This window comes from Crocodylus siamensis, chromosome 11 (genome assembly GCF_052110815.1).
Source record: "Crocodylus siamensis isolate JL-2025a chromosome 11, ASM5211081v1, whole genome shotgun sequence".
Lineage (NCBI taxonomy): Eukaryota > Metazoa > Chordata > Crocodylia > Crocodylidae > Crocodylus > Crocodylus siamensis.
The window spans coordinates 40,154,402-40,182,202 of NC_143405.1; the positions used below are offsets into that span (position 1 = coordinate 40,154,402).

At 40.1% G+C, this 27,801-nt stretch overlaps 1 protein-coding gene across 5 annotated transcripts in view; it reads right to left on the reverse strand.

Annotated features, from left to right (window-relative positions):
- Positions 1-27,801, reverse strand: part of PHF2 (PHD finger protein 2) — a 162,869-nt gene that overhangs the window by 27,232 nt on the left and 107,836 nt on the right. For 3 of the 5 annotated variants that reach the window (XM_090021160.1, XM_090021158.1, XM_090021162.1), the window contains exons 6-17: positions 26,376-26,562; positions 25,687-25,849; positions 20,465-20,552; positions 19,653-19,759; positions 18,092-18,183; positions 14,271-14,360; positions 11,438-11,791; positions 10,313-10,432; positions 9,553-9,671; positions 9,145-9,326; positions 8,850-8,923; positions 6,180-6,337 (exon numbers count right to left, since the gene is read on the reverse strand). In XM_090021160.1, the coding sequence (XP_089877286.1) occupies positions 6,180-6,337; positions 8,850-8,923; positions 9,145-9,326; positions 9,553-9,671; positions 10,313-10,432; positions 11,438-11,791; positions 14,271-14,360; positions 18,092-18,183; positions 19,653-19,759; positions 20,465-20,552; positions 25,687-25,849; positions 26,376-26,562 (1,734 nt within the window). The remainder of the gene's footprint in view (positions 1-6,179; positions 6,338-8,849; positions 8,924-9,144; positions 9,327-9,552; positions 9,672-10,312; positions 10,433-11,437; positions 11,792-14,270; positions 14,361-18,091; positions 18,184-19,652; positions 19,760-20,464; positions 20,553-25,686; positions 25,850-26,375; positions 26,563-27,801) is intronic. The other 2 variants (XM_090021161.1, XM_090021159.1) reach the window with 1 other exon arrangement.

Genomic DNA, 27,801 nt, shown 5'->3' on the forward strand with positions numbered 1-27,801 from the left:
GAAGTTAGATGAGCACCTTGCCGGGGTCATCTGACCCCGGTGCTCTTTCCTGCCAAGGCAGGGGGTCGGACTAGATGACCTACCTAGGTCCCTTCCGACTCTAGCTACTATGAAACTATGAAACACAGGAATATGATGAGAGTGCTGCATTGTTACTGGCGGCTTCACTCTGGTGGACTGAAGAGCCAGGTAAAGTTAGACATCCTAATATGTATGCATGGCCTGTAAGGTGACCTGCAAGGCTTTCACCTTTCTGCTTATTTTTAAATGATATATGAAGACAGGCAAGAAGGTTTTTATAAAACTTTTTTTTAAATTACGAGCTCATTTATTGTTAGTTCCTATGCCTCATTCGAAGGGATAGCTGTGATGAATCTTTGATGAAGGTGCCTGTTTTTCTAAAATGTTCATTAGTCTGTACAGTTAAACAGTAGCAAGAATAGCAACAACATTTAAAGACTCTGACCAGGACTTTGATGTTATAATATCATCAATTTTCTAGTCACAACAGAATCTTCCAGGGTTGACAAGTCCTGGATGTCCACACAAACAACGTGCAAGGCAAAATCCATACAACCCAAAACAAAGCAACCCTAGAAACCCTCAAGGGCTTTCTCTTGACTTGACAAAGAAGCAAAATAAAACTAAAAATCTATTTTTTTCTTTTTGCAGGTTACTTTTAAACAAAACATAATTCTAAGAAAACACCTTGCATGTAGTGAAATTGGACTGCTCAACAGGAAACGACTATATGTGACCTTGGATCCATGTAAAAGTCCTTGTAAGGTGACATGTATGACTCAGCTTAACCATTATTGTCCTACATGCATGAACAATTACGAAAATGTGGACTAACCATTTAAATATTGTATGTACAATTAGCCTTTCATTCTATTTATTTTGCAACTGTGTTTACAATGGCAGTCATACTACTAGAACACAGGTTGCTGTCAAAGACTACATAAAAACCATAGAAAATAAGCAGGCTAAAAATATGAAGCGTTCCACACAGCACAATAATTAAATAAGAAAAGAAAAACATGCTCCTGAGAATGCAGAACAAACCCTGACTCTTCAGAAAACTGAAGTTTCTGAAAATGCAGTTACTGTAGACTCAAATACTTACAACACTTCAGAGCTCAGGAAAAAAACTAAAATGCAAAAACCACTGGCAAATATATTTTTAAGCGGCCTGCAACAGAAACCACTAACACACAACATTTCCTGGGGAAATTAGCAACAGTATGTCACATTCTCTTATTTGGTGCTAACTTCATCCACTTTAAATCATTTTAGATTCTGGATATAGTAACACAGAACACATTCAGTAAGTTTCTAGAAACTAGTCATATTCATAAATAATCCTGAAAATGAGCTAATCCCATTTTAGCCACCAGTGAATCAATGAAAAGGAACATCAAGACATTTATTTGGTGAAGTAACACTTTAATCCTCTCATTACCGTCCCAAATGCTTTAACCTTCTCTCCAGTGCTTGCATATTCCACACCATCTCTGAGAAATTAACATATTTTCTTCACATTTTATTCAACAGTTTTCTCAAACGCCAGACCCTCAAAACAGTGGAAACAGACCATCAAAAACTGACCACTAAATGGGAAAATTAGAGAGGAACTGCCTACAGCAACACAAGCTTTAACAAGTAAATTGTGGAATTGATCAAAAACAGTGGTTCTGAAAGTCAAACCACAAACTGAACGTGTGTGTAAAAACCTCTTAAAGACACAGACAGTTATATATAAGGCAAAGTGTTTCTCATTAGGCCATGCACTTACAGATTTGTATTACAGTCATTCTGGTTCTGTTTTCTAAGCCAGAAAAAATGTAGAATAAGAAACAGGAAACAATTATTAAGCTTTGTAAAGCCATATCCTCTTTCTATAGCTTTAGAGATGATTTAAAAAAACATTTATAAAAGTAAACTTTCTGTTAGTAAAATCATGAACAAAAAGACCTTTAAAATGAAAGTATAACAGGAACAAAGTAGCTTGCAGACAACTCTGCTGGCCCCAGGACTGGGTGGTTATTTTGAATAGGGTCTTTTAAAAGGGTAGTTAAACTATGCAGCATTATGGCATTTAGCAATATCACTGGACTGTTGCTACTTTGTCACTGAACAAATAGTGCCAATTTTTTGTGTTGCTTGTAATAAAGAAGAATGTTTAAGGAGGGATTGAGAAAAGGACAGTTTAGCAATTTTCATGGATTCAGTTTACACTTTTGCAAGTAGTTTGACTACAGCATTTTTGTGACTTCCTCAGCTGGACTTTTCTTTTCTCCCCCTTTAAAAGATACTTTGCTAGTGTTTGGAAACTTGTCACTCTTGGGAGCAGAGGGGGATTAGCTTACTTCAATAACTGTTCACTGGGTAGTAAGTATCTGGTGATTTTCAGCTGCTTATATCTCAGCAACCGAAAGTAGTACTGCACTGAAAACTGTCAGCTCACACAGAATCTTGATCTGTAAGACACAGTAAAATTTAGTAAAATTTCGCTCACCTAATGCATACTCCATACGCGAAGGAAATGTTCAGTTTGGCAAAAGAGCATTGATACAGTAACATCACAGCTCATTAAATGATCTACTTGAGGGAATTCTCAGACTAAAGAAGAGATTTTCAATTCCAAAGTTAGCCCAAGCTACTGTAGAGACATGCTGTGGCCCAGTTTATGATCCAACCCTCAGTGAAGATAACGGAAGGACTCCCACTGGATTGGCTGACTGAGGCCAATTAGACTAAGTAAGGTTATGTTGAGTATCCAAAAAAAGTTTTCCCCTTTAGCCGTCTTGTGGGTAGCAGAACTAAACCACAGAAAGATGGAAATTGTTAATATATGGTAGAAAAAACAAACAAAACCATATTTGCATAATGGAGCACTGTAACATGTTTGTGCACTGCATTGCTTTCATATTTTTTTAAGTATGTTATGGCTGTTTATGAATATATTCCATTAAAAACAGCCCAGAGTAATTATGAAATGAAATATAGTAATTTCATTTATCAAGAGATTTTCTCAATCAAGCCTCAGCATATACCACCAAAACCTGATTGCTTATACAAGAGCCAAAATTGATACGACACATTCCCACTAAACTACCACACACAGCGTAGTAATTCATGTGGAGTTGAGTTATTACTGCACTTTGGACTTTGATTTCTGAAACCACAAAGGCAATGAATGCACTGGATCCAGTGCCTGGGATAAGAGAAGAAAAATGAGAGAATTTAAATCCTCCTCTGCTACAGAACAGTGGTGTTAACCTGTTATGGGAAATGGAGTAGCACTGATGTGATGGAGAGCAGGGTCTGGTCCAACACATGCGAGGGTAATGTAGTTTGGAAAAGTCACTTGACAAAGATCTGCTCAAACAGTGCAAAATGTTCCAAAGTTCAAATAATCCATGCATCATGTATCTTTCACAGAGCTCTTCTGTACTGTAAACAGTTCATTTATTACCCAATAAGGCAAATATTTCATCCCACACAACTTAATCAGCAAATTAATCAGTCTCCAAATGAGTTCCACCAGGGCAAAAAGCCCATTAGCTCAACAAGTCTACGTCTTTTAGCTTTATCTTTAGATCTCCTGCCATGTTTGCCCACTTCCATCCCTTTTCCCATCACAAAGCAAATGAGTTATCCTTTAAACTCACTGATACAATTTGCTCACTTGGTAACTCATTCCATACATTCACTACTGACTGGGGATTAGGATCACGTTTGGAATTCCCTTACATTGTGCTTAATTTCCAGTGTTTCCCAGTGTCTACTCTAGATAATATCATCCTCTCTGGAAGCTCCTAGTGAAAGCGTTCATTCCACGTTACCAAATTCCTTTCATAACCACAAATGGCAGCTTTTCTGTGTCAAGGCAAAATGGAGTACACAGTGGAAGGAGATAGTGAGCAACAGTGACATCACAAATCACCTTTCAATACAAGTGCTCTAGATTCAAGCTCTTCCCAGGAATCTTGGGTCCAGCTTAACTACTTCCACCCCAGTCATGGACTTTGTCCACACACCATGGTACAAAGGCCAGAGAGAGAGGTGAAGCTGAAAAACAAACCCTGCTCTGGGTGGATGGTTTCCTAGTAATCCAGTCTGACAGCTGGCTTTGCCAATTTTTTCTGTGTGTCAGGCTTGAGAAGGTTCTTTGTGCTTGGTAAGATGTTATGATAATCTTGCTACTACTGTGTGTCATAAGCTATTTTAATTATGAATAAAGTGAAAACTGTCCTAAGCACTGCTTTAACAACTGACAAAAAATGGTGGCTTAATGAAATTGGTCTTCTAACAAAAAGTGGAACAGAAATAATGTTAGTGTAGTTTGGTATGCACTGTAGGGTGACCTCTTTAGACAGGCCTAATAAGGAGAGCCTCAGCTACAGGTTTCACAGCGGTAATGTGACATTATGGGTCTGCTCTGACTGAATGGCAGAAAAGTTTTCTGCTGTATTGCCAAGATGTGTAGGGATCCTGCATCTCTGTGTAACTAGAACCCTTTTGCCCCCTTGAATTCCAACTGCTCTGATTTGTTTCCTTTCCCTGTGCCAGTATATCCTGTTTACTAAAGGAAACTCCCTGGGTTAATAGCTTCCTGGATTTTCCCATACAGAAAACCAGATCGTATATTCTTCAATCAGGCATAAATTCCTAGTTGCCTGAATAACCACCTGAAGGCTTTTCCTGGGAAGCCCATGACTTGTCTGATTCATTTGCCTGGCACTCCTAATTTTTGACACATTCTATCAGAAATTTCTGATATCTGACATCATTTATGCCTCTGCTATTGTTATGTGTGTTGTAGTAGCACTGAAACGCCCTGACTGAGCTCAAAACTTTACAGTGATCAGTTCTATTCACTCCGATAATAATAGCCAGTTCTTGTCCTGAAGACCACACCACCAAAATTGACAAGAGAAAAGAAAAGATAGAACAAGTAATCATAACCCTTATTTTACAGGTGGGGAAATGAGGCCTAGAGAAATTGAGTGAGTTGTTCAAAGGTACACAGGGCTTCCATTAATTAATTTCACTAAGGACAATGCATTTGCTTGAAACAGACAGATGCTAAGTACCCTGCTGAATCATGGCTAAGACTGGATTTTCCCTGTGTTGTTTTTGGACATTAAACCCTTAAATTTCCACATAGGTGAATTGACTCTAATGTCCCATTTCTAAACAGCTCCAACATTTGCAGTTTGGCCTCAATTTTGAGACTGATTTGTAAATCACTTTTATTTGCTAGGAAGTGTTTCCAGTTTTCAGCTATGCTGTACACTGCAAAAGATTTTTTCTCATTATTTTCTGGACTCCAAAGTTTTGGGTAACAAAATTGATACTCTACATAAAAATTTCTCATTTTAGCATGCTTAAAGCCTATACATAGAATTGTAGGTGAGTCTGGTCCCAAGGTGACCCAAGGGGTCTCCATTTTATGCCTGCTGTCCTCTAGAACAGGGCTGGCCAACTTCTAATGCCCCCAGCTACACATCACATGGACTTTGCACCCCCAGGCTTCATATCATTTGGGCCACATACCACGTCATGCAAGCCCTGCCCCCTACACTACATGGCCCCTGATACTCCACGTGAACCCCTCTCCCTGCCACTGCACAGGTCCCAACTTGCCACACAAGCCACCTCCTCCTCCCCCCACCGTACCACACAGGTACCAGTGTTGGGACATGCCTCACTGTACAGGCCCCTTACAGCAACTTATGACATTGTCCTGCCACATGGCTCCCCCATCCCATCCCATCCCCAACCCCACTCCACTGCATGCACCACCACCTGCTGCCCTGCACCAGCAGAGATCCCATGCTGGGTCCCTGGGGCCTGCAGAGCTTTCCAACCATGAGCTCCTTCAGTCCCATGGGCTGTACTGCTCCAGCACTCCCCCAGGGGTGGGGACAGGCAGTGGAAGCTGGAGGAGAGAGGGAGCCCAGGAAATCTGTTGGCAGGGGCAAGAAAGCAAAGCAGGAGGTGCCGTCTGGACTAGGATGCCACTTCCAGCTTCTCACCCCAAGGGCACAGGACAAGGAAGTCTCTTTTATCACAGAAACAAGAGTTTGCTAAAATGCAAAATCCTGTTAGTTACACACACACACACACACACACACTGTTGGTTTAAGAGAGAGAGGGCCATTTGTGCCTACCTGTTGGTGTTATACTCCAAACCCCCAACCTCCTTGCTTGCCTGCAACAGATCCAGAATTCCTGCAGAACTTCCGCTCTCTTTCTTTACTTTGGAGTTGCGGCCTGGCTTTGCCTCTGTGTCAATGTGAAGTGAATCTTCGTCAGAGGAGTCATCACTCTGCAAAAGCAAGAAGTCTCAGAAAAGCAAAAGATACCAGCCTGTTTTTGTAGCATGCTGCTGTTCTTTTCATCCTAAAAAGGCCTAGGGCAAAGAGGTTGTCCCTACAGCTTGTTTTGTTTTCAGGGTCATATTAATGCTACTGAAAGAGTGCCAGACAGTCCCAGAGGCAGATGCTCCCTATTCATCAACAGCCCAGACAGCAACTTGGGCTTTTGGTCACTTGCCTAGGTATCCCACTCTGGTTCTGAGGGAATCCCCATCAGAGCAAAAAAGTGTACAGTTTCCAGGTTCAGACAAATTTTGACATCTCTACTAAGAGCACCATGGATGGGTCCCAGTTACAGCTAACTGGTTCTGTATTATGGACTTCTGTGCTCCACTAACTACACTGAGACCATCAGTTTATTTCATACCATTCACACATCAGATGGCAGCAACTGCCCACAGCTGAGTCACGGCTTTACCCACTGACCTAAGGAAGAGAAGCTCCTGAAACATCCTTGAACCATCATTGTTGCAGTGTTTCAGACTGTGTAGCTTGCATGTTTATTGTCCCAAATTCAGCAAAAAGGTTTAAGCACTTACTTAACTTCAGGTGTATATTTAAGTGCTATCCCACCAAAGGAGGGAATTAGACTCATGAGTTAAACAGCTTTCCTGAATGAAGACTAGACAAGTCCCACTGAAATCAGATGTCTGAAGTTAGACATACGCTTCAGTGTCTTGCCAAATCAGGAGTATTATAGGTGTGAGACAACAAGGAAATGAAGTTCCCCATACATGCTAGTAAATAAAGGCTTTAATTACCACTTAATGGTATTGTTGGCTTCCTGTAATATACACCAACAAATGCTAATCAACTGTTCAAGTTAGTTTGAAATGAAAGTGTTGCAAAGTCCTATATGGAAAATGATTAATGGCAACCAGTGCTCAAAGAAAATGAGAGACTGGGGGAGCGTGTTTATAGTCACTGACCATGACAGCACATGAGAACACAGACCAGGGCAAAGCAGGAAAACACTATCGGGTTAGAATACTCCCCCTACCCTTCACATAAGGAAAATAATCTTAATGTCCAGTCTCCTACTTACTTTGCTGTTACATGCCATTCAATTCCAGCCTTCTTTATCTTTTATGTTTCCTTACTTCACCGCAGAAGAAAAGTGGCAATGTTCTGTTCCTGTACTACTGCTTCCCCTTCACTTCTTTCTTTCCTTCCCTCCCAACCAAATCCTGCTCTAATTGCTCGCAATGTCCAGCCCCTAATATGCAGGTACCATCTGGCTAAGGAGAGATAGAAAGGACATTGTTTGGAGCCCACTAATGCTCCTCCTTAATTGTCCAGTGGGATAGCTGAGTGATTAAGAAAGCTTCTGGCATGGCGGTATCAATCCTTCATGGGACACCAGGTGTCCAGTGCTCCACAGGGAAGTCAGTGAGTTTCCACAGGTGCCCTGTGGTAAGAGACCTGGGCTATAGGAAGCAGAAAAGAACATTCTAGGGATAAAATTCTGTCAGTACAATTTATGAATAGTCAAGCCACAACCGTCTTTAAATACCTGAAGGGCAATTACAGAGGATGGAGATGACCTTTTTTTCATAAGTATAGAGGACAAGACAAGGAGCAATGGAGCCTCAAGCTTCAGCTGGGGAAATTTACACTGGAGTCTAACTGTAAGGGTAGTCGAGCATTAGCACAGGCTACCTAGAGACTTTGTGGAATCTCCAGCCCTGACAATTTTCAAGAGCAGGTGAGACAGGGACTTGGTTGGGATGGTTTAGTCAGGGATACTCCTGCCTTGAGCAGCGGGCTTAGACTAGATGACTTCATACAGTCCCTTCCAGCCCTACTTTTCTATGATCTTATGAAACTCAGAATATTTTAATGCAACCCATGGCAGACCTGACAAGTCATCTCTAATTAGCAGACTAGAAAGAAGTTATATAGATGTGAATGAAATGCCAAGTCTTTACCTGATTATGAGGTTAATTCTCTTTTACACTAAACCCCTTTTATGAAACTCTTGCTGTGTGAAGGCCCAAATGTATGAAGGCATAAATGTAATTCAAACACAATTTCAACAAGACCTATTGCATACATGAAATTAAGCATGGACTTAAATAGATTTGGGCCAGGGCATTCAGCACCTTACATAATTAAGTCCTTAATATACTTCTCGATGGATGTGTCTACACATCACCATACGGCAATGTTGCTATGGCACTGTGCTAAAGCATGACGCAATAACTGCCCATACTGTGCCATGTGCACAGAGTACAGTTAGATGTCACTGCTATTTTGCTATAGTGGCATGTTAAACAGGGGAGCACACTGCTACAGCAAAGTAGCTACCAATCGCATGTAGATTCATGTGACTGCTACATCACCGTAACACACCATACGCTGATGTACCTTGTCACTACAGTGACATAGGGTGACGTGTAGATGTGCCCAATTACTATAAAGTCACTCAGACAGGGTGGGAAAGCTACAATAATAATAAAATACCTTATATGATACCGATTCCACCTTTGGCTTTTTAATTGGTGTGTGTTGTAGAGTTTCTTTCTTATCTGATAAAACTAAAAATAAAAAGAATTACAGGTGAAATTGACCATTCATTTACCAGAGAAACAGCATGTAAGATAGAATAAAGTTTAAATCCACTGTCTTTGTTTTAAATGTGATAGTGCAAATAAAGAAGGCCACAATCTTTATTGTGAAACATAATATAATGTTAAATGCATTTTTGAAAAATAAGACTTAGTCACACAGATGCAGACAAAATAGAAGAAACTCTTACAGGGCAAATCTCTTTTTGTAGTGTTTTTCTTTCTTCTAATTGGAAACTCATCAATTTTCAGTTCACCATCATCTGACACATACTCATATTCATCACGCACAGGTTTTGTTTTATCTTCTTTGAAATTTTGGAGAGACCCAAACACAGTAGTATTCAACTGGGTTTTGACTCCCTTGGACCTACTTGGAAAAATGTTATAATCACAAAGGATAAACAATTTTACACAGAGAAAGGTAGTAATCACAGCATATTTCTTATTAATGTAGAATGATTTACAAAATGAATGATTTACAAAAACTTTACAGTAACTACACATCAGAGTAATTCTCTGGATTTCAAGTATGTGTCATGATGACAAACAGTATGACATATGCCTCATACAATGTACATTGCCATATTTTTACTCACCCAAGCAGTTTTTTGTTAGCAAAAGAAAATGTAAATTTATTGTCCTTATTTCCTGATAAAGGTGTCTTTTCCAATTTGTGTTCCTCTTCCATTTTTAGTAATGAATCCGGTTTACTGTTCTGTAAAGCATGAAAAGAGCAACAACATTCAGTTAATAAGTTAACGATATTTTCAGACTTCTAATCACAATGTGGTTCCTCACCTCAGTTACACAACTCAGTAACTCAGGTGTTACACACCTCAGTTACACTGTGGTTCCTCACCTCAGTTACACACTGGCTATGCCTACAAGAGACACTGACTGCACAAGCCACCAACAAACGGCTTTGTGACCCTTACTGTGCAGTAGCATCACATCAGTTTCTGCCACGCAATGCTACTGCGCAGTCAGCACCTTGTGTGGACATGGCCACTGAATTGGGAAAGCCTCCCTGTTCAGGAGAGCACATCAGCATATATTTAACAGTCCCATTCTCACTGAGGCCCGAGTATTACATCAATGAGAACAGACCTAGGTCTACAATCATTTTTCTGACCGAAAATCATTTTGTTGGCACCTATAATTTTGGACCTGAAACTCCATTTATTTACATCGACATAAAGCATGAGCAATTCCTGGGATGCTATGCGGGTACTGTGTCCTATATTTGCACACTGTTCCTACTATGCTCTGTTTTTATGTACATTGTTCTCCAACTCCTACTTTTTACCCTTATTGTCCTTCTACTGCTATGCAACACAAGTTAACAACAGAGCTTACCTTATATTTCCACTTGGCTTCTGTTTTGGTCTTATTCTGCTCTCGAATTTCAAATTTCTCCACCTCATTTTGTTTATTAACAGTTTCCTTATTAGGAACATTTAAAACATTCTTTGCAGCCTGTAAAATATTCAGCAGGTTCTTTTAAACTGAACAGAGTTCGTGCCATGTCTTCATCACTTTTACTTTATATTTGCATTATCTGGCAGTGTGAGACATTTTGTAAAATATTTCTGACATTGATTCTTTTTATCACAAAAGCCTAGATTCCATTAAAAATAATGCTTTTAGAGACAAAATTAAATTTTACTTCTCCTTGATAGATCACCAAGGGCAATATAAATACACTGATCTCCCTGCCTGCTGCTTTATTGACAGGTTTTGCAGACTCATACAAGCCACTAACTAATGCATAAGCATGCTAAGAAGCCTTAATATTACTTCTTATGGAACCAAATCAATTTGCTTTTAATGCCATTGCTTTTTAGATATGGGTGAAATACTGGCCACTCTGAAAACTCCCTCTAAAATTTACTGAGGCCACAACTTCATTCAGCTTTCTTTTTTTCTTTTTTTTTTTCATTTCTTTAATATAGCACCAACTAACTGGGTAAAAATGAAATACATTCATACTTCATCATTTTAATCATTCTAAAGAAACAATCTTCCTGAAAATAAGATGACTTTAAGGAATTAATCCATTTGTCTGGTCTATGATGACTTTTAAGGTAATACACATGTCAAAATGCTAAAAACCTCCTAGACTACAGGGAACCAAAGGTCAGTAAAAGAAAATGATCGTTATTTTCACCTTGCCTTTCTTCTGGGAAGGAAATGGCAGTGACTTGTCAGACTGAATCAGAAGGGGTCTTTGGGGGGGGGGGGCGGGGGAGAGAGTTGTTTTTGTTTTTTTTTAGAAGCCATGAATTAAAAGCAAAACCGTCTAATCTAATTTAAAATGGGTAAGAAGTCAATATGACTATGAAGCTCCCACTTAATGTTGCTGGAGCCAGGATTTCAACCAAAATGGTCTTCTTTCTCCAGCTTGAGGCATCTGAACACAAGTTATGTCTTAATCCATGCTCCTGTAAATTAACTGAGAATAGCCATAACACCTGGACATACCTTCCCCTTCTTTGGCGTTTCAATCTTTGTTAGAGCCTCTTTTGTGTGTGCCTCCAGCAGATCAAGATTTGGAATGGCCGGTGGTGGGCTTTCCTTTGCCTTCTTTCCTTTTTTCTTTCCTTCTCCTTTGACCTTTGGAGTTTTAGGTGGCTTAGGGTGTTTAGGTGGCTTGGGCACCTTGGGTGGCTTGGGCGTTTTCACATTTTTTGGAGTCTTTTTTTTAGGGACTTTTTCTGTGGGGGGCAGAGGGGTTATTACTTGTATGGGAGATGGTGTTTCCTCTTTCTCCACAGGACAGACTTCCTCCACGTTCACATTGGCACTCGCTTCTGTTTTGTTGGCTTTAGAGGCATTCTGTATTTTGGCACAAAGAAACATACTCAGTCCCCACTTTCATGCAGTTAGTTTTTCTGAACCCTCTTCCCTTCTTTCTTTCCTTGTAGGAAATAAAATTCAAATATCTTTCTTTTATACGTGGGGGTACTGGGTACTTGTGCAAGTACCCAGGGCAAGAAAGTAAGGACATTCCAACCTACTGGCATTACAGTCTACTTGCCTAAAATCCTCTCTTTCAGTCACTCATGATGCCAGAGTGGCCAGAACACTTAAAGAAGTGATACTGGATTGTAATGAGCATAACTCACAGTGGGCAGGATTCACAAAAGTGTGCTGGACTGCTGTTCTTATTTAAATTAGGATAGAGTCTAGGGGCGATATCCATAAACAAGGAGCCATTTCCAAAGGCACTATAAAACCCCCGCTGGCAGTCTGCACTGTACTCGAGATGTGCTTGCTGTATATTTAGATATAGCTGAACTAGCTTTAAATCAGACAGCTCAGATACTGGAAGCTGTGTAGCTGCGGCAGGGGTATGTAGTTAGTGACTGAAGCCTATAATGCGACCACAGCAACACTGTTATTGGTAGTCAAGCAAGCTAGCTTAAATCTTTGGACTGTGGCACATACTTAACTTAACTGAGTGCTGTCTTAATTGTGCCACTATTAAAGTTTTACCAAGGACTCCTAAAGAAGGGAAATTAAGCTACTGTTGAGCACTTCTGAAAACCTCACTCCCTCTCAGAGTCACGGAGAGCCTGCACAAACTAAAGTCTGCAGCTGCTTTTATCTTTACCAGGGACTTCACTGATGCTTACTGGTAATAGGAACAGTTAGAAGCTAAAACTACATAAGCCCAATTTATTTTAACAGTGATGGCAATTAACCACAGAAACAAAAGTGGTAGCAGATTCTTCATCACTGGAAATTTTGAAAATTAATTCAAGGAAGTTCAGTGGACAGTGTTCTCCAAAGGCCCCAATACATGTTCAAGTTAAAGCTGCATAGAAACTAGCTATGGAGTTGTTACATATTTTCAAGCACTAATTTTATAGCTGGTTGGCTCTTTTGATAGCTGGAGAGTCACTTTTATTGTGTGATAATTACTTTGCATGTGTGGCTGGTCTAAATTTATTGTATATTAACCAGTTAATTGCATAATATATGTAATGTGTAGCAGGGGCCCAGGAATGAGCTCAGGCAAATGCTAACAGTCATCCCTTTGGCCTTATAAACAATCTATAAGGAAAAGGAAGCTTTTTTGTCAGAAAATATCTTTATAATGGTCCCTTTGAAAAAGCTACCCTTTGCATCACCCCAAGGACGTATGCAAAGCTATCCCCGTCCAGACTAAATAACTGTACTCACTGTCATAACTATTTGTATGTAAAACTACCTTTGATGTCCTAATATAATGGCAGTTGCCTACACATAAAAAGAAATAGTCAAACAAGAGCCATAGTTTCATAAACAGAGAGATCATTTATGTATCTTGAGAATAAATATTAATTACCTATGTTTTAAATATCAGAGCCCTCGTATTTACTCAGTTGGGCTCTGGATTTTTTTTCGGTAGAAAACCCATAAGGAAATGCATATGATTTTAATAGTCTTTTGTTTAAAATGTTAATAAGATATAAAAGAGTACATTTCAAATTAATTCAGATGTGATGAAGGCAGTAGTTTTATATCTTGTTTCACACCCCAAGGTAACACGAGCATTAAAAAAAGATGAGCATTTAAAATGTATGGTGTTTGACTAATTAAAAAGAAAGTATTTTCTCTTTAAATTGCTATCCAGATGATCAGAAAAAATACATATATGCTATATCAAATATATAAAAGAAAATATATTCCAATGCCAATGTCACAGGTTGTGAGTAGAAAAGAAATGAAGGAAAAAGTATGTCTGTCCCCACACACACTGAAAAGAGTTATAGTACATCCATCCATAAACATATGGGACTATATAGCACTTACTTGGTCTGATGCAGAACTATGATCAGTATCATGTGTGAAGAGAAATACTTTATATTTGGGTCATGGAACCATAGATCCAGATGTCACATCATTATTATTACATTAATCATGCTAGTAGTGCCTAAGAACCAGCTGAGAATTGCACCCATTGTGCTAGGTGCTGCATGGGCACTATCCCTGTCTCAGAAGAGAACTTGCAGTACAACAATGAGAACATTGGAGTTTTTTGGTGGGCGGGGGTTAGTTTGCTAACAGAAAGGGAAGGAGGAGCAGGGGGAGGTGGGAAGAGACGGAGAAAAGGAGTTGTGTCTGTGAGGTAAGGCTGAGGACTGAGAGAGGGAGGTAGAACATACAGTCAGGGAGCAGACAAGGGAGAGACTGCCTTCACAACAACCCTGTTGTAAGTCTCATATTCATTTTTCTTACAGGAATGCAGTATTTATTTCAATAATCCTGCATTTTATGGCATGTTATGAAAAATGCATGATATAGTTAAAGTTATGGAAAGAGCACAAACCTCACTTAATCTTATTTCTTTGGCAAGGTCCTTGATAAGTTGTGCTGGTTTAAAATTCTCTGGGAGTTCATCTTCATGGTCCGCTAGTGCCTAGAACAGAACAAAAGTCTGATAATGACTTAAAAATAACATTATTTCCAAATTATGAAAAGACTCGTCAGTTGACCCATCAATGTTTTTCTAAGTGCACAAATCTAGTAGCACAAACATCATTAGATAATTCTTTTTAGATAAAACAAATAATGTTTTTAGCCCAAAATCAATTACAAAATTACAAAATCAATAGGGTTTTTTTGGTTATTAACATGTGATTTTGCAACTGTAATATCTCCTTGCTTTCCTGTGTTTGTGCTTTCCTTCGCTAAGTCTGTTTCTTTCACTGAGGTAAACGGGAAAATACCACCTAAGAAGAGCTTCTTAACTGTGAATTAATTGTGAGAAGAGCTTCTGAATTGTGACAGGGGAGAGAACTTCCAAACCAATATGCTCTTCGCAACACAATGACCTAGTTACTATAAAATCCAGAAGATGCTGACTGCAGGACATCAAGAACCAAACTTTCAATTCAACCTTAAGTGGCTCTCTGTAGCTGTAGGCACATCACAGTCAGGCTCCTCATCAATCCAAGTGAGACATCTACCTGATCTGATCTTACATGGCAAAACTGTCCTCAGTTGCTTTTGCTCTACCAAAACTAGAAGCCTATGTTGAAATTCCAAATTTATAAATCCATACAGCATAGTTCTGAAACTGTGACTCTACAGGTATGCCATGATGTGTTTGAAAATCCAGCAGCTAGTCTTAATAAACATTTAGCAAGCATATCAATACTATGTGTAAACAATTATGAAATGATCATATATTTGGTTCCATTACTAAATAGTTCATAAAGGACAGATAAATGATTAAGTGATATTTTAATAAATTATTAATCAATTGTTATAGATGCAAAAGGATACTTGCAAATGTAGCTTAAAACCATCTGGAACATTTTTACTGATGTACATATAACCACCTATAAAATATATGACTCCTTCAGTAGCATGCTTGTAATACTGATTAATCATTTATTAGCCCATTATGAAATATTCAGAGACTGAAACTTTTGAAGAAGTATGACACATAGCTCATAACAGAACTTTAATTATAACACCTATATAAAAAACAGCACAGGTGGAAGATAGTGCCCATTTCTGACTACATTCTTTATTACTTTTCTGAGTTTGGATTTAACAAAATAATAATTTTTTTAAAAGCTTACTGGAGCTAGAAATGCCAACAAGCTGTCTCTCCATTTCCTTCTCTTATTTGTATCCCTCTAAGGGTGTGGACACATGTACATCTGGAGTCATTTCAAAAGGGGAATGTTTCAAAAGGGGAACAGCTGGTAGGTTCTAATTATTAATTATGAAAAAGCTGAGAATGACACAAATGTAGGAAAACACAAAAAGCTAGTAGAATGTAGCATGAAGTAGGGTTAGATCTGGAGTAGTTTTGCTGTGTTTGTATTATTTTCAGCTCCTTCAGACATAATAATTAGAACCCGAGGGCTGCCGCCCTTTTGAAGTGTTCTGCTTCTATGACTGTTCCAAATGTACATGTGTCCACAGCCCGTTTAATCTTCATTGATACCACCCTGATGTGCTCAGACCTTCTAGCTGATAGCAGAGGAGTACCCTGCCCCAAGAAGCAGCCAGCGGGTGTGAGAACCTCCTCAGGAAGGCAAAGCTATTTGTAGGTGATAGCTTTTATTGGACCAACTGAATGGTTAGGATAGACTTAGACAAGATTTTAAATGCAATGCATTCTTCTTTAGAGAAGGTTCAAAATCCTTGCCTTTCACTTATTTCCTAGACTAGCATAGTTATAACATCAGTTCCTCAGGAAGGGTAATTTTGTAGGAGGCTCTTTGGAAACATTTTTAACTTCAGTCCAAATCTCCATAGTGCCTCTGAGTACTTCATGCTCATATTACCTCTGTCTCACTCAAGTCTATAGTGTGGCAAATACTGTTTTAGAATAGGAATTAAAGGTATCATGCTAGATCCTCAGCTGATGTAAATCAGTACAGTACCACTGACTGTAGCAGAACTGCCCAAATGATACCAAGTGAAGAGATGTCTTTTCCACATCAAGGTATTTCTGACAGTAACCAGAATCACCGTATCCAGCCATAAAAAGCACCACACAATATCAAATCCATCTAATTAAATGAAAACAGCGATTGGCCAGATCATTCACCCAGGGCTCCCCTTAGAAAGGTTGCTGGTTGGAAACTGAATGGTTCAAGGGGTGGGTAATGGGATGCAGTGCTGTCACTGGTCTGAATTTACCCCAGGTAAGTTGTTAAAGTTCTTTCTGTGTAACAGTCTTCAATTACCTGAAAGGTAGTTATAAAGAAGATGGTGATAAACTATTCTCTGTGGGTGCAGGGAATAGACAAGGAGTAACACTCTTAAACTGCAGCAAAGGAAAATTAGTTTGGAGATAAGGAAGAACCACTATGAGGGCAGTTAAGCATTGGAACAGGCTACCTAGGGAGGTAGTGGAATCTCCATCCTTGGAATTTTGTAAGAGCAGGTCAGGCAAACACTTGCCTGGAACGGTTTAGACAGGGATGTTCCTGCCTTGACTGTGGGGGCTGGACTAAATGACCTCCTGAGATCCCTTCCAGCCCTATTTTTCTATGATTTCCTGATTCTATAACACCCATTCAAATTCACTACAAAGTCATGCAGCAGTGGTGCTCTCCAGTCTGGGGTCATCTTCAGAAGACTGGCAGCCGTGTGGCATGCAGGGATTCCTGTTGCTAGATAGCTAAAGAAAAGGAATCCTTGCATGCCTCTTGGCTTCTAGAGGCTCCTGAGGACAGCCAAGTGCACAGGAGAGCAGACCCAAGGGGTAGTGAGCAATGCACTGTGGGATGCCAAGAGTGAACAACACCCTGCCATGCTCTATGGAGATACAGTAATTGGAGGAAGGCACTTCAAAACAAAGTGATCTGACGATGCTTCTCATTTTCTGAGGCTAAGCCTTGAAGCACCTCAGCCATTTGTGAAGCACCTCGTCAGCCATGCATATCTGCAAGCTCACCCTATGCAGCACTTCAGATGCAGCAGTAGAATTATGGGTGGGCAAGTAGGGCACCAGTGCCAGAATGACAGCCCCAGGGAGCCTGCAGCACAACAGCAGCAGCCTGTGTTTTAGGAGCTTGCACTACCATACAGCAGCACCCCACACCACCATACAGCAGCAGTCCTTTGCACAGAGGTCAGTGCTTGGCACCCAACCTCTGCCCAGGCTGCTGAAATTTGCAGTTATACCTGTGTTCAAACTAGGGTTGATAAGCCATTCAATCAACCAGTCAAATATCGTCAACTGATGAGTCAGTTGCCTACATATTTTTTAACCGGTCAAAGATTATAGCAATTTTACAAAAACACTACTTTTTTTGTGGTTTTCTTGAAATAAACATGATTTTGAATGCTTTTTGACACATTTCTTAATGGAAAATTTGTGCTTTTTCTGTGTATTATTCAGACCTATTGGCAATTTTTGGCTGATATTTGACCAGTAACTTGACCAAGGTTTATTTGACTGGTCAAATACCCAGCCCTAATTTAAACATTACATCTGTCCAGGGACTCAGGAAACAAATAATTTTTCTACCAGTCATTCCACTAACAGGTCCCTCTCCTTCGGGAATCTAGGATTCTTGATTTTTGCTACATTGATACATTATTCCTCTTCTGTCTTCCTCTTTTGCTCTTGTTAGTTCACAAGCCAATGGTACAGAACACTAAAACAAGACCTTTTCCTACCTGCTTTTTAGTCCATGACCTGAAAGCACCATTGAGAATTTTTGCCCCTTGGAGCAAATGAGGAGGAGGCTGCTGCCCAGCTTTGTGCAAACCTAAACAAAAGGAAGATAAGATGGCATTCAAGAGTGGCCAGCAATTCTCTATTCAATACTTGTTTGGTTGGGTTTTTTGGTTGTCTGTTTTTTTTTTTTAACCTAATTGTGATTGTTTGGATCTTGTAGGATGTATAGAGTGGAAACCAAACCAGTCACAGCTACAACTTCTATAGTAATAGAGAGTGTATTTACTGCACCATAAAATAAATTCAACCTGTCCCGACACTGTTCTGTTCTTATAAGGTATGTGTACGCTGGAATTTATGGCTATATATATCTGGATATATTTGGCAATCTCTTTAATTTCTGCTACAATAAAATAGAATTGTCCACAGTTCAGGCTGCTCTTACAATAATGTTTGGTATCTAAAACACTCTATTCAAAGGTTTGCCACAGATCAGATACTGATCCTATGACATACTGCTTATACCAGACAAACAATCCTAATTTTCTTTGAGAAAGAAGGTTTCCCAGTGGCTTTGCTTGTTAGTTTTGCTAATAGTGAATTCACAAGGTCTCCTCCCTTTCTTTGAAGTCTCAGGAATCTTTACTCTTCTTTCATTACAGCCATTTATTTTATTTGTTTTAAAAAATGTGTTTTTTTCTCTCTCTGGACAGATATTATGATGCTCCTAAGGCGAAAGGAAAATGCTTGCAGTATATCAAATGAATATGTAAATACAGTGCATGTGTGAATGAATGGATGGACTCATTTACAAGAAGTACAAGTTGGCAACTTACACTCCCCAGAAAACTTTTAGTGCCAATGTAGGCTATATACTTGACATTAGGAAAGGACCAGATTATGCTTTCCTTTTAACCATGTTACTTGTTATTTTGCAAGGGCAAGTGGTCCTATACTTAAATCAACATACTACTCGAGAAACAAGGCACTACTCTGTGTATAAAAGGGTCTGCAAAATTGTTTGGAAATTGGAGAGCGCATAGGACACAAGTGCAAATTTGGTACATTGTGGAAAAACTGTATTACCTGTCTTCATAGGCCATGAGTGTCGGAGATTTGGCTCCAATATTCATGGCCTATGAAGCAATCCAAGTACATTTTATAGTGTGGATGAGGCCTCAATTCTGTCTTGTGCAGCTCTACTATAATTATGGTCCTTTCTATAGACAAAAGGCAAAAGCACTTTGCACTGATATGGAGGAGCCCTTCTATCAGAAGAATGTGTCTTGACTGAGTTGTATCAGTAGAAGAGAGAGGTTTAGAGAACAAGTACTTCCCAAATTTATCTGGGTGTTTTATTTGCCTATATACCAGCTGAGCACAATTCACTGTACCTTTGGTTGATATCCCGGACAAACCTCAAAAGACTTGAGTCTATTAACACTAGTGGTTTTGGCCATTGTCCATCTTTTGTCTTGCACATCAACAGAAAATAGTAGTAACACTATCCTCACACAACCACAGCTGAGTAAACAAAGAGTGCACGAAACATTGTTCTACCTTTGAACGTCTCTAGCAGATGCTTCCCCATATACCAACAAGCAGTTTCATAGTTTGGAAACTGGGTTAGGCTGACAATTTTCAACCGCCTTTCTACCTCGTACGCTCTGTGACACAAAGCAAAAATGCACTTTAAATGTAATGGATCACAAGCATTATTATCCAGTGAAAAGCATTGCTTATCAATATGCTGGAATGAAAATGTCTTATGGCTTTATCCCCCAGAGAAGTGTTAAAAAAGTAAAGAGAAACATTAAATTAAGCACACAAAGTGGTCTTACTGCACTATTTGTCAGACCTCAATAAATAACTGTTTCTATTACTTTGCAAGTTTCTATTACTTTGTAAGGAGTCCAGGGAGGCAAAGAGAAGGCAATATTCAGAAGGATGTATAGCATAAGGTAACATTGCACCAATTTTCAACATAAACCTTCTGCTGCTGCTATAACGCGGGAAATAAAAGAACTCAAACGAACTTACACTTGATTAGAATCTGTATAAGCTATTTCTAAGTGCATCTCCTTGCAGGGTGTTTAAAAAGGGGCCAGACTTGCACATGCCTTTTGAATTAGGCCTTTAAAGTATAATAGTATAATTACTAAATATTGTTGCTAATTTCTATGAGAAATATGGCAAATTCATGGTCTTCTGAACCCACAGAGGAAATATAAATTCTTTAGAGCTAAAACTGGGCCTCAGTCAAAACTTCAGATCCCAAGACAACAATTCTGCCCCCCAAATAACACATCAAGCCAGAAACAAAACGTAGCTAAAAATTTATCAGACAAAACTGAAAACACAGGTGAACGCACCTCATCTGCATTTCAACACTTAAGCTATGTAGAAAATGTCCTGCAAATGCTAGGCAGTCTACAGGTGTTAGAGTTGCATAAATCCAACCTGTAAGACAGAGAAAGGAGACTCTGGTGAATAAAAGCAGGAACTAATATTGTGTGTAATTTATGAGCAGAGAGAGCTAGTTAGCCTTCTTAAACTGAAGTCAAGCAGAAGGCAGGGTAGATATGCACCTTATAAACTAACTTGTGTGCATGTGTACACACGTGTGTGTGTGTATAATATATTTTATGTATGTATGTATTATATACTTTATATTATATACTGATCTATTCTGTCCTTTCACAGCATCTGATGAAATAAGCCTGGGCTCAGAAAAGCTTATGCTATATACACACACACACACTATAGTGTATCTGTAGTCTATATACACACACACACACACACACACACACACAGTATAGATATATATATAGAGAGAGATATATATATAGATATATATATACACACATAGATACATGCTATAGTGAGTGTGTGCATCTTATTTAGTTTGCCTATAAGGTGCATATCTATCCTGTCCTCTGAGTGAGTACATCCTGGCTGCATTCCCATGGCTGCTTACTTTTTGTATTGACATCTAGTTCCAATTCATCCCTAGGGTCAGGAACATATTCTCTTTTAGAGCAAATATACTTAAAACAAGGTTGAATTTTGTCCTAGTACATATTAAAAAATAAGAACGTGACTGCGTAAAGTGTTGAGAACTTCAGCTTCCATGGGAAGCCAACTTCAAGTGTGGTGAGATCAGGGTGTATTGTAGAAGAAGAGATTGTATGTATATTGTTCATAGTGCTGCTACTTAACTGTTGTTATCTGCAAAGCTGCAGTAGCAACAGCGAGAACTGATTTCATGCTGCTTCCCCACCATCATAAAAACCTTTAGTGCTGATTATTTACTGATATTGGCTTTACTGTAGCACTAGGGACAGGTGTTTTCCAAATACTTATTTTCATACAAAAATCTACTCCCGCATAAGCCCCCTCACAAATTAGCAAATCTCTATTAATTGTTCAGCGTTTACTCAACCATTTGTTTCACATATGGTCATGAGAAAAACACCCACTTCCTACTATTTATGGTCAAAGTAAAATTCAAGTGGATAATGAATTCAGCATCAGAATGCAAAGGCAGACCCAAATAGGGCACAGCTTCTGTAGGTGCAGCCTGGACAGTATGAATATCAGGATGAACATTACTAATATCTACTTGTATTAACATCCAATTGGCACTTGCCTATGCCACACATTGTATAAATTCACAGAGAGTGGTAACTCCTACCCCAGCAAGTTAACTATCTAAATAGGTGGGAAACAGAGCCATAAAGAGGGGAAATGATTTGCCCAACATCACAGGAAGGTCAGTAAAACAGCAAATTCCAGTTCTCCTGAAACCCAATGGAGTGTCCTATACACTAGACTAAACCGTGGCTGTCCAACTTCCAGGGGACTGAGGGGCCACATACCCTGTGGGCCATACCAATGGGGGCCACATGCCAAGCCGGCCATACCAGGATGAGTCACAGGCTCCCAGGCCATGTGGATGCCCCTGCTGCTGTACAGCCTCCCACCCCAAAGCTGCACCATGTGTCCACGTGGCCCTGGCTCACCCTCCACTCTCCATACTGCAGATTGCACATCCCACCCCCACCCTGGGGTGGGGACAGGAAGAGGCAACAGGAGGAAAGAGCTGTTGCAGCTGGTGATGAGGAAGTGGCAGCCAAGCAGGAGCCTGGGAGCTGCAACTTAACTGCTCACAGGCTAAGTGCACGCTGCCAGGTGGATGGCCATGCACTAGACCCTGCTGCCTCCGTAACAAGATTATGATGAGTGAGTACCAGGGAGCCCATGTAGCACCACATGCTCACAGCACAGCCTAACCAGGCTGGACCATGGCCTGCATGAAACCTTGCCCCTATGTGGCCATGCCTTAGAGAGTCACCCTAAAAGGGTTCTGCAGGCTACTGGTAAGCATCATTCAATGCCTCTCCTTCAGACTTTGAGTAGTCTTGCTGGAGCTAAGCCAGTTTCTGTCTGATGTTTTACCATACTTTGCCTCTAGATCCTATCCTGGACCCTGCCTAGCCCTTTTTCTAGTACCTGCCCTGGTCTCTACTTTCACAGGAAACACGGGTCCAGGTAATAAATGGACTCTTTAGTCTAGCTGGGAAAGGCATAACAGAAACCAGTGACTAGAAGGTAAAGTCAGAGAAATTCAAACTTTGAAATACAACGCTGTATTTTGCTAATTGGGGTGGGGGGGTAATCATTGGAACAAACCACCAAGGGAAGTGGTGGATTCTCTTTCCTTGCTGTCTTCAAATGAAGACCAGACACCTTTGAGAAAGACTGGCTTTGACCAAACACAAGCTACTGAACTCAATACATGGCTACCACAGTTAAAAATTAAGCATTGGTGATGTACAGGAAGTTAGACTAAATGGTCTTGGCCTTAAACACTATAAATCTATGAATGCTGCCTTGAATAATATCTGATGTCTTAATTTATTGCAGGATGCCAACCAGTCATTTTAGCATGTTCAAAATGTTGAAAATAAGATTACCTTTACATTTTATATTAAAATGGGTTTATGCAAAACTAGCATGTAGCTCAGGGCAGGCAATTATTTTGGACAGAGAGCCACTTACTGAGTTTTGGCAAGCCATCGAGGGCCACATGACAGGCAGCCCAGGGCAGATGAATATTAATTTTCTAAATTTTTAAAGGCCCCGCGGGCTGGATAGAATGGCCTGGTGGGCTGCATCCAGCCCCCGGGCTGCATCTTGCTCAACCCGATGTGGCTTTATCAAAATCCTTATTAAAGTATATATTTTTAATTCTTATGTTCTGATTTTATAGAACAATAGAAACAAGTGACAAAAAAAACCTAACGGATCATTTAGGGTAGGGCTGTCCAATTGGAGGCCTACAGGTTACATGCAGCCTATGAGGCATTAAGTTGTGGCCCCCAGGCTCCAGCTCAGCCACTGGTCCCTCTATAGCTCTGGCTGGAACAACAGCCATGGTCTCCAATCTCTCCCTCCCTCCTCTGGCTGCTACTTTTTGGACTCTTCCCTATGGGTCAGGGCAGTTCTGTGCAGTGCAAGGAGTAGAGAGCAAGTCAAGAGCTGCACAGTGCAAGGCGGGACCTATGTGGGCACCCAGCACACCAGTTGTGGGGATGTCCACACAGGCATGTGGTGCAGCAGCAGGGGAGTGGCCCATATAGGTGAGCAGTACAGCACTGGGGCCGGGGATGTCTATATGGATGCGCAGTACAGCGGCAGAGTGTCCACAAAGGTACGTGGCCTGGAGATCTTGGTGGAGCCTGTGTGGTGTGCAGTCCTGATTTAAGGTATGGACAAATGTATATTTTATTTTTAGTTGCTACAAAGACTGGGGGGAGCTTCTGTTCAGGAGCATGCAGCAGCTGTTATGTTGTAAGTTATGGGTGCGTGAGCTGGTGGTGACAGGATATGACAAAACTGCTTCAACTTTAACCCTGCTTCATCCAGAGTTGAAGTTGAGGTGTTCAGCTCCCTTGTATCTGTACAGGCTCATATACATATAAGTTACTGCACACTCCAGAGCAGCAGCTTTCCCTCAGCTACGAATGTCCATCCCCTCACTCCACCTCTTCACAGTGCACGTGTTCCCTGTAGAGTATTTTCTTATGCTTTGTCCAGTCAAGTGTTACATGATTTCCATCACTTCCCCAGGGAGTCTTTACAATCAAATTGAGTTATAAAAATATTTCTGATGTTATTCTTTTGCTCAGCTTACTTTCACTACTCCTAGATAACTAATCCCTTTCATTCCCTGGAGCTTACTTCTTTTAAAATATTTGCTCTCCCCACTGTATCTCTGCAACCTGAGTGAAGCAAAAACTATACAGCTGTTCACAAGTTCTCTGCCTCTCCACCACTGGCTCTAAGTCAGGCAAGCAAGCTTCAAGTTTAATATGTGCTTAAATGCTGTTCTGAACAGGTGTTGTCCTCCTGTCTGAGAGGAAGGGGGCTTGGGAGGCTAGCCTGGGGCTTAGTAGAAAAAGATTCACTTCCCAGCTCTGACAGAATTCCAGTGTGACTTGGGCAAGGCACTTGGCTTCTCTATATCTCCGTTTCTCTGTCTGTAAAATAGACATCAGTCTCACAGGGGTGTTGGGAGCATAACTCCATGAAAGACTAGGAGCTGCTCAGACCCTGTGACAGTGGAGGTCATATAAGAGCCCAAGAAAGGTAGACATCCTGAAAATCTTGAATGCCACCTCCTTCTTCTGGTCTGCTTTATAGCATGGAATACAGAGCACAGGGAAAACAGAATACATCACTTAAATCAGGGCTATCCAGCTCACAAGCCATGAGCCACATGCTGCACCTGAAGGGTTAGCATGCAGCTGGCAGGCTGTCCATCACCACTTCCCCCCTCCCACAGTGGCTCCTGCCATGAGAGTTAGGTTCTTTGGGATCCCCCTCCTTCTTCTAGCTCCTACTTGCTGCATCTGCTTCTGGGGGCTGGGTGGCACAGTGGGACGGGGCTGGGGCACCAGGATGCCCATGCTGTTCATGCAGCGGGGAAGTGGGTTGAGCCTCTCACACTGTGTGACAAAAGCAGGAGCTGGGCTGCTGGCACTGTAAGTAGCCACATGACCAGGAGGGGAGGAGGGTCCTGTGTGTGCATCAGAGGAGAGCTGGGCTGGCTGTGCAGCAGAAGAGGGGAGACATGCTGCCCACATGGCGTGCATTGCAAGGAGGGGAGCAGGAGAGCTGGACTGCTAATGTGAGGTGAGGTGAAATTGTGCTGCTGGCACAGCGCGCTGGGCTGCTCATGCAGTAGGGGAGAGCTAGGGCTGGGCACCTGTGTGGCAAGCAGCCTTCAGGTTTGTGTCCTTTGCACCATGTAGCCCCAGGCTGCCTGGACAGCCCTGACTGATATGAAAGCATGGTTTAAATTACATTAATATCCAATCTGCAGCCTGTAATGACAGTAAATGAAGGCCTCCGAATCTGTATTTCATATGATCACCGAAGATGTTGTGTTGGTCCACTGACTAAATGCATGAAAGAACATTTATTTCTGGGAGGGGGAACATTAAAACTGAGCCAAGAAAGAGTGCTCTATGAAACATATTATTTTTAACATTTTGGGGAACACTGGTACCCACCTTTACACCATACTCACCTGATGGAATAAAAAGTGTTTGTCCTTGTTTGACTGTGCATTTATAACATTTGTCCACTTGGTCTGCAAAAAACATCTCGCTGTGATTTGCTGCTGACTGCCAGCGTTCATACAAAGAAATGTTTGCAGAGGCTGGTTTGATGAGATAAAATATCTTTTCTCCCTGCATTAGAAAAGATGCAATTAGTGACAAATATCCAAACCAAAAAACAACCACTCCAGCCTCTCTGTTAGACTGAATATTTTAACACTATTTTTTAAAGATTTTCTAGCTGATTCTGTATCAGATCAGTGACATATGGTAAATGAAATCTGATGTAATTATGTAAGTTTTAAAGTTTGAAATATATACAAAATCTAACAATTCACTAGTAGCAGATGCTTGCCCAGACTTTAAGAGCACTGTAGTTTGTCAGACTCCATCCCTCTGCAATAGAAGAACAATACTAATGATATTTAGCAGCAACAGAGAAATGTAATACAAGAAGGAAGTGCATAAAGTTCTCTGAAGCAGAAGATACAATTAGCATGCTGTGAGCCATATCATCAGCTGGTGAAAGTGTCAGAGAGAAAAGTAATGATGCTTCACCAATATACATCATTTATATCAGATAACTTTTAAGAAGTTCTTAAGAAAGCTGTAAGCATTTGATTGGTTATGAAATATGTAGTACAGTATAAAACCTTACTTTTAGCACATGGTACCAAGCTGATGCCCCTCCAGAGTCTATGTGAAAATCTGTGTAGCTGTCCTTCACACATATCAGGCAGTACTTGGTAACTTTTGGTTTTCCCAGAAGAGCATCATCAGGCCAATAATTCTCCACCCAAGACAGCTTTTTAACTATATCAGGTGGTTCTACAAAACTGGACATTCTTTACAGAAAAGGGGAAAACATGTTAAAAATAATCAAAATAATCCAGATTCACATTAAAAATTATCTAAAAATTATGTCAATCTGAACCTAGAGTAATTCCAAAGCATTTATAATCACAATATTACCTGGCATATTTTTGGCATAAGGAAAACACATTTTTTTTTTTTTTTTTACAGTAGGCTGGATATTGGTTAGAAGCAGAATTTGGTGGGTTATTCATTCTTTTTGTGAAATACACTGATCATATTAGTATTCTGCTAATACCATTATTGATAATGATTAATATGCTGTTTAGGCTTAGTGAATGTATTATATGTATATAAGGGTATGCTACTTTTCTTTCTAGCTAATAGAAGGAAGCCAGATAAATTAAGCATCCAGTCCTTATTTTGGTAATGTGACCAAGCTGATCTTTTAATTGATACAATCAATAAAGGCTTAATCTGGTTAATCTAGTGGTCACAGTGATTCTTGTCATTATATTTAGGTTTGTGAAATTAAGTAATAAATTTAAACACAGGAAGATCATCTGAACATATTTGAGTGTAGGTAAAAGAAACATGTTGGCATTATGTGCTGGACATTTAACTAATGCTGGAAGTAAATTAAGGTTTTTATTTAGACCAGTTCAGTATTTGGACAAGTATTTGTTTTCCCAGAATACAGAGCATTTTAAAGTGCATTGTAAGTGAGAGCAGCCTGTACTTCAGTCTAAAATTAAATGCTCCCATTTGCAATACATTTGTCTTGTATGCTTACCATCAAACCCTGATAATATAATTCCAATTAAAATGGTGGAAAAAGATGCTGCACTGGATTCAATTAAAATGTCACTGTCTTTGTTAAGGCATAAAATATTTGGTAGTTGATGTCTAAATCAGCAGCATATGAGTGATGGCTCCAGCAATCCTTGAGAATAAAAGACCTCCCATTATTGCTGTCTCTGCTAATAATGGGAAGCTGTAAAATCCCTATAGAAAATTCCAACAATCACTGAACTCTGAAGTTACTTGAGATTCTTTATGTGGAAACAGGCACATATCACTAAAACAATAAGTAAATACAAGTGAACTTAGGTTAGAAATCATGGATATTTAAATAAATGAACTTGTATTTATTTGTCAGCGTCTCTTTGAGTCTGTGTTATCATAATTCCCTTCATTTATTCAGTAAAATAAAATATTCTCCTAAAACAAGCATTCTTTATTTTTTTTTGTTCAAGTTTATCATTTTCTCT